Raw genomic sequence first — 8,239 nt, 5'->3', positions numbered from 1 at the left:
ACAAAAACTGTTTATAAATTACAGTGTTTTAACATCTTCTGATACTTTGAAATCATTTGACAATATCATGACAAAGGAAAAGAGAACACAGTCTTAAAGATAGACACATTAAATAGATAGACAGAAAGAAATTGAAAGAAAAAGATAAAGTAAAGAAAGACTGTAACAAAACAAATTATTAAAAGATAGTATATAGCTGTTTTAACAGACTATATCTGATTGATTTTCTCCTCTTCATATTCAGATAATTCTGAATTTAGTCATTTTCTTATAGCTGCTTGAGTTTCTGATAGAAAGTCTATTAAATATTTAATTCCTGTCTCAGTTAAGAATAAGAATCTTATATTTAATTAATTTAGATTATACTTCTTTTTCAATCTGACTCTGAGACTATTGTATAATACATAGTGTATTATAATATACTCAGAATTCTCATTTGCATTGCAGAATGAGCATTCTATTAAGTCAAATCTATCATTAAATCTTTGTATATAAGATTTGAAATAGCTATGTTCTAGTTTCAGCTGTATTATAGATGAGAATATTTTCTTTTTACATTTAATTAAACAAGATTTTCACTTAGATTTTGTTTCAAATCTTGAATAATGTATACTCTTCTTTTGTTTCTGCCAGCTTTCATTTCACTTGTCTAAACAAGATTCTTTTATTTTTCTCTTTATAAAAGACTAGAATATAACTTTTTGAATAGATCTGCTTAATTCTGCATTCTTTTTTGCAGCTGAATCAGTCAATTCATTATCATGAATATTCATATGAGCAGAAACTCAGTGTAGATGAATTATCAGCTTTGATATTCTTCTCTTTTGAATTTTCAAAACAGAGTTTAAGATCAGTTCAAGATTCATTTGATCATTATAAATCTGACTATTTCTAAGTCTTTTTAAAGCAGCTTGACTATCAGAGAATATTCATATCTTTTTTAAACTATTTTCTCTTTTATAAGATTTTATTTCTATGAGTTTGAAAGCTTTCACTATTATAAATAGTTCAGCATCAAAGACTTCAGATTCACAGTCTAGATTTCAGAAATCTGAGATAAAATTGATATTATCTTCAGTATAAGCAATGTCTGTATCTAATCTATTCAGATTCTCATTCTTTGAGTCATCTGAATAAATCAGAATAGAGTCTTTTATATTAATTATAGAAATTCTCTTCAAATACTGTTCACATTCTTTCTCTTTTAATAGTTCACTTATTTATAAGTCTATAAGAGATTCAAGCTTTTCTCTTCAGAGAGATAACTTCTCATGATTCACTTTTTCAACATTTAAAGAAGAAAATTGATTTTTAATCAGAGAGTATAGTCTGTAAAGTTGAGAAGGCATTTTCTTTGAAGAATCATTTTCATTTTAATCAAGAAATCTATTTCAATTCAGTTCATTTTCAGAGTTAACTGATAAAAATGAGAAAGAGACTCTTTCTCTAATTATATGATTTAAGCTCATCTTTATAACTCTCAGAGTATAGTTTATACAGGCCGTTTCAAATCTAATAGTAGAAGAAGAAATTGAAGCTTCAATTTTCATTACTTTAATAGAAGATGACTACAGGTGCTAGTCACCTGCAGAATGCATCTTAAGCTAATTACATTTAACTCTCTATAATTAATTGATCACTGTGTCTGTCCTCTCAGACCAGCCACTAATTTCCAGAGATGTTAGTTAGTGACTGCTATCACTCACTTAGTGATGTACATATCAAGCTTCTGATTGCTGATCTCGGTCTCATTAGATGCTCATAGGTCTATCAATCAGCTGTTGTGACCTCACTTCATATTAGAGACTAATTATAGACTTGATGACTGCAGTTCTCCCTGTCAGTATTAGAGCTTGGCAGAGAGCTTGCAGGCTCTAGTCTATCAGAGTACTCTGTCTAGAGTCTAGATATGTGTCTAGATCTGCTAGTCAGATGATTTTCAAAATCATTTTCTGTATTTGAGAGAGAGCTAGGCTCTGATGACAGCTCTAGTTAGAGACTTACTTAAGTAGTGTATAATCACTACATTAGACTTGACTCTATATCATTAGAACCTTGACAGGTGTATAGTAGAATAGTGAGATATTAGCATCTCATATCAGCTCTGATGAGTGTTCACAGAATCTCGCTTAACTAGTGACTTAGCTTGCAGTAGAGAGTTCTACCCTGCATTAAGCCTTACTAATTAGACTCAGCCTCTATTATATGAGGGCTTTCATGAGTAAGAAGTAGCAGGTGCCAGCGGTGGGATTCGAACCCACGCACCTCTAATGTGTGCGGCCTTGGTTATCAGTCTTATCAACTGGGCCACGCTGGCTGTTTCAAGACACTGTTATATAACAGAAAACATTAGATTGATTACAGAGTATCTGACAGAGAAACACTTCTCTTACAACATTTATTTCTGACTTCAACATCAAGATTCTAGAAGCAGATAATCAATCTTAAAAGAATTGAATAAAGATTAGTATGCTTAAGAAGATATTAACTTTTAAACTCTTACAGACTCTTATAAGTGTAGATAAAGATCAGACTTATAAAGACTTCTGTATACAGCTTCAGACAATAAATAACTGTCTTATCAAGCTCAAGAATATACAGAATAGTGATAGAAGATGTTACACTTCAGTAACTTATACATCTGTGCTGAGGAATAACAATGATGCAGATATTATGAATTAAGTAGACTTAAATATCTATACATAAGCAAGAGTCTCTGCTGTCTGAACAGGCTTCTGAGTCTCTGAGATCACTCTTAAAGAAGTCACTGATCAATGTCAATATAAAGTGTGCATTAACTGTAACTGATCAGAACACATTGCTTTCAACTGCTAATTAATCTATGTGTCTTCATACTTGAGAGAAAGATTAGTGTCTTCTTATTTAAAGAATGAATCAGTGTCTGTTCCTATCAATCATGTTATATTAGAGAAAGAATTGAAAGATAACTATGAGAATGTTCTAATGAAACAGGAAAAAGATTAGCTTCTGTTCAAATTCATAAACAGAAGCTTAAAGAGATCAGATGATAATAATTTAAAGAGAAGATAACAATGAATATAATTCTTATATCTACTGTGATTGATAATATATATAATATAAAAGTCATGATAGACAGTGATCTATGTCACTATACAATAATAAAATCTTCAGTTATAAGATATTATAATCTTCAGTGTATCTCTTTATCAAAACCTTAACTTCTCACAGAATTTGATGATTCAAAAGACATTTGTATCTGTTATATAATGAAGCTGATCATAGATATGAGAGAATATCAACATGAAGATGTCTATGCATATGAAGTTGATAATCTTGATTATAATCTTATGTTAGAACTTATCTGACTATCTGAATAAGATATCTTATTGAATACTTAAAACAGAAGCTTGATATTCTCTAACAATGATAGAATTCACAAAGATGATATTCATAAGACTATTGATCTGACACAGATCTCTGTTAACATCTATAAAATACTCAGAAAAAGAAGTTGCTGAAAGAATCACTGATAGCAGAATTATATATCAATCTATTTCATCAGTCTGACTGATATTAAAAAGACTCTAGAAAAGTGATCTTATATTATAATAACAGATTCTTGTATGAAACTCTCTCAATAATATCATGAATATCTAGATATCTTCTGATAAGATAATATTATAAATATATCTTTCTTATAAGATTCTGAAGTGAATCACAGTATCAAGTTAGAGAAAAAGAATGATAAGAACTCTGAACTGTTATGAGACTCTCTTTATAACATGTTCTGAGATGAACTTCTTCTTCTTCAAAAGACACTCAATGATCTGTTGAATAAAGAATTCATATACATTAGTAACTCTTTCATCACAGCTTCTATTCTCTTTATAAAGAAATCAGATGAAGAACTCTGATTCTGTGTGAACTACTGAGATCTGAACAGATTAATAAAGAAAGATTGATATCTCTTATCTCTTATCAATGAAACTCTAGCATGAATCAGATGAGCTCAATGATTTATAAAACTAGATATTATTATCATATTTCATAAAATTTGTATCACTGAAGAAGATGAATGATTTACAGTATTTTAAACATGTTATAGTCTCTTTGAATAAATAGTCACACTCTTTGAACTGACTAACACTCTCAGTATATTTCAGAAGTATATTAACTGAGTACTCTGAGATTTTCTTAATGAGTTTGTATCTATTTATCTAGATAATATTCTCATCTTCACTGATGAATTCAGAAAAGAATATCAAGAGTATATGTAAAAGATATTACAATGACTACAAGAAGCAGAACTACTGATAGATATTAATAAGTACAAGCCTTAATCGCTCGCTTGCGCTCGCTTATTCAGCTTGAAAAACGCGCTGTTTAATCCCTCGGACGAATGTAATGAGATATGAACAACTGCATGTGACTTGTATAGATGAATTCCATGTAATCCACAGCTGTTAATATGTTAATAGAGAATAATCACATAGATGAAAAAGATGAATAACACTGTAGTAGTGTTGTAGAGTAAATGTAGAAGCTCTAAGTGAGGTGTAATTAAATATCAGACAGCTCATGTAGAGAATATAGCAATTACAATTAAATAGCAAGCATTTGAAATGTCACAATTTACATCTATCAACCCTCAAAACATTGAAGCAGACAAAATGGCTGAATGTAAGTAGAGAACTATCAAAAAACCAAAAATAAACAGCTCAGAAATGATGGAATTATGGCTAATAATAGTGCAGAGCAAGCTCAGCAAGTTCTAGAGACTCAGCAGCCCCAGCAGCCTGCCAATCTGCCTGCGCCTGCCCCTCAGCAGCCACACCAGCAGCCTGCCAATGTGTGGACGCCTGAACATAGGCTACAGCTGCTGGTAGAACAGATCATCAAGAACAGTAGTGAGATCATTGCACAGCTGTGAGAGATGAAGCTCAAGAGAGATATAGTACTGTGTGAGGAGAATTTTGAGCCTCAGCTAAAAAGAACAATAAATGTAGAATCAGCACTTGTTCACAGCTGTGATATCAAAGTCATCTCACTATGCAGCTCATGTGAGAAGAACCACAGTTTGTTTATTAAGTGTGTTATAATCTTCAGCATATTAAAGAGAGTCTGTGTAAATTATTACTATAATTCACTAAACAAACACTGCAGCTTGTAGTCTGATAAGTAATGAATTATTTCTACAGCATGCAAATTCATTAGTAAAATGTATATATAAAATATATATACTGACATACAAATAACAGAGAATCAGCAGACTGCTGTCCCTGTCAATACAATCACTGCAGGGGAGAATGAGAAGAAGAAGAGAAAGAAGAAGAAGTAAGCTGTCAGTGTGAAGCTGAGTCAGATGACTGAGCTGTCTGATTCAGTCAAAAAGAAACAGGCGATGTTTATGACTCTGAAGAATGAAGAGAAGGATGATGAGATGAGTAGCAGTGAAATCATGAAGTTGAAGTTATTACAGCTGTGAATGGAGATGCACTGACTCTATAAGATAGAGAAAGAGATGAAGTATTTATGTAGAGAGCAGAGTGAGACTGTGAGCCTGTTATAGATGACTCAGCTCAGTCAACAGAGCATCTTCACAGGCATTATAGCTCTGATTAAAAAATTCAAAAAATAGAGAGTGATGTGAGCAGGCTGTATGAGTCTGATGAGACATTATTGCTTTTTTCTTTTTTTTAATAGTTAGTGTCAATTTGAAATGACAGTTTTTTACATATTTAAAGACCTCTATTTTAACATCTGAAAATGATATTCTGTAGATAATGAAGAAAAAACAGCAGTAGTAGAAGTATTAATTAAGAAACTATAGAATCTCTGAATATATCTTATTTAATGTATATTTCTCATCATTCTCATTCAGCAGAACAGTCAACTGACTGATATCTGTAGTTTGAGAAAGTACAATATACAGCTGATCATGTAAGAATACAGAGTTTCTGAGATTAATATCAACAGTAGAAAGAGACTGTCTCTGAGACTTATTAATTATCATTACAAAGTATGAACAGACTGAAAACTGACAGTAAGTCATATTAAATGAAATCTCAACAGATCAAGTATGTAGATTAATCTGTGATAGTATATGAACTGAACTCTTATACATACTGAATATGATCTTCATCTTAAGTAAACAGATTATCATTCACTGTATAATTATTCTTATGTCATTGCAGAGCTCTTCAGACAGTCAGAGATTATACAGAAGTATGACAGAAGTACTCACTTTCAATCTTAATATAGATAATGACAGGGCTGAATAGTTAATAACAGCCAGATATTTGTGAGAGAACTTCTCACAGCTCAGAGCCAGATCATCTATATGAGTCATGTCTGCAGTATAGAATGTATGAATGTTCTCTGATATAACTGTTATAATCTGTTCATTAATGTGAAATGCATTCTGATTTAATACAGTGAGAATGACACAGCTTTTGAAGTAATCAGAGCAGACTGCTGCAGTTCTAAATTCAGCTGTAGAAAACATTCTCTCACACAGCACACTGATATTAGCAGTCTGATGAATATATAATAGAAGATCAATATGATCAATGAAGTCCAGATTATATGACATTTAATCAAGTCAATTCATAAATATCACATTGTCATTATTCACAGTGAGTCTCATATTTCTTATCAAGTGCAGTACAGTTAACTGCTGTTATATATATAAATACTGCAGACAAGCTGTAATAACTGCAGCATGACTATCACATGATACAACAGACAGAGTCTGTGTAAAATCATTATTAAATATAATAGAGACATCATCAAAAAGCTCATCTGATGAATATAAATCTTGAAGAAGATAGTTAACAATCTTCATATAATAGCAGTGCTGCATGAGGGTCTTATCTCAAATAATCAAATTCACAGTCTGCAGCAGACAGCTCAGTTCACTGTGAATAGTTATCTTTGACATGAAATCTATATTCAATTCAATCAGAATGCTAAAATGTGAGTGAGCTGTTCTGTCATGTGATAAAAGAATAGCTGCAATGTCAGAGAAAGTTATATAAAGAACTGGTTTTTCACCTGTATATAGACAGCTATAGAGAGCTCTGTAAAGAAATGTTTTATCAGTGTCATCTGAACTCTGTATAAAATAGTGAGATGGCTGTAATTCTATTGTGACCAGGATTGAATCATATACATAGCATTGATTGTCATTCAACTGCATCTGCAGAGTGTTTACAGTGATGATTTTCTCTATAAGATTGTAGTTCTGCTTCTCAAAAAGTAGCTGATTTTTAATAAGATTATTTCATACAGAGCTGCATGCAGAAAGATTGAAGTCTGCAAGAGTCTTATCAAACTCATACAGAAGCTGCTGAATAAGAAACAGATCATAGTTATAATATAAATCTTCTGAAGAAGTATTATTAATACAGTCTGAATTCATCTGATGCAGTTAATGTGAAAGATTATCACAGAGAGTATGATGAAAACATACTCAGAGAGCAGATGAATCTGTAACATTTTTATAAATCAATGCAGTGATGAATACTGACTGCATGCAGTGAGCAGTTGTAAATATAACAGCAGATTCAAATGTAATGATTCACTTATTATCATTATACAGAAGATTAAGTGTCTGATATACTGTATAAAATGTAGAGTAGCAAACATCATGCACTGTTCACAGAGTCTCAAAGCTCAGAGAATCATGTATGTTAATAAAAAGCAGCTGTAAAAAGAACATCTCATTATTATATGAACTGAGATGAGACAGGTGATTAACTGATCTTCTCTTCACATGGCTCTTTCACCTTCAGTTACATTTATTTCAAACAAAATAATGAAGAAATTCTTGATAGAGATACTGAGCATTCACAGACACTCACATGCAACAGATCACCACAAACTCACTTGATTTTTCGAATAAGAACCCGCTGATAGATCCATCGAAAAGCCCTCGATCATACGAGCATTCTGACCCCATCGCCGACCGCATACCCTGTGTGGTGGTGGAGTTATCCAGCCAAATGTGAACCGGACGTTGTTCAAAACTCCTGTATGGGAATATCCCCCGTTCTCCCCTACCACACCACAACCCCGGGCCAGAGTGTCATACAAATTGTAAGGTGAAGTGACCTAGCCATATGCACCAATCTTCTCAATTTTGGAAGATCCCCGATCTGTAGTTGTGGAGATATCTGAGGAGCGACCTCCGCGAAAACCCTGTCCATCTTTGATGTTCCAAAACACCAACGCCAAGTCTCACCCTCGTACCGCCCTT

General features: G+C 32.4%; 1 protein-coding gene and 1 non-coding gene across 2 annotated transcripts; one reads left to right on the top strand and one right to left on the bottom strand.

Moving 5' to 3' along the window:
* Window positions 1-2,236: 2,236 nt before the first annotated feature.
* Window positions 2,237-2,317, bottom strand: BDBG_17649. Its single transcript has one exon. It is a non-coding gene; the product is annotated as a tRNA-Leu (tRNA).
* A 2,400-nt stretch (window positions 2,318-4,717) lies between these two features.
* Window positions 4,718-4,912, top strand: BDBG_17648 (uncharacterized protein; the record flags this gene model as incomplete). Its single annotated transcript, XM_031725322.1, has 1 exon — window positions 4,718-4,912. The coding sequence occupies one exon, from the start codon at window positions 4,718-4,720 to the stop codon at window positions 4,910-4,912; it is 195 nt and encodes a 64-aa protein (XP_031580301.1).
* Between the last annotated feature and the right edge of the window lie 3,327 nt (window positions 4,913-8,239).

The sequence above is a fragment of the Blastomyces gilchristii genome, assembly GCF_000003855.2.
Source record: "Blastomyces gilchristii SLH14081 genomic scaffold supercont1.20, whole genome shotgun sequence".
Taxonomy (NCBI): domain Eukaryota; kingdom Fungi; phylum Ascomycota; class Eurotiomycetes; order Onygenales; family Ajellomycetaceae; genus Blastomyces; species Blastomyces gilchristii.
The sequence above is the reverse complement of the archived record's forward strand: the minus strand, read 5'-3'. Positions and strand labels throughout refer to the sequence as shown.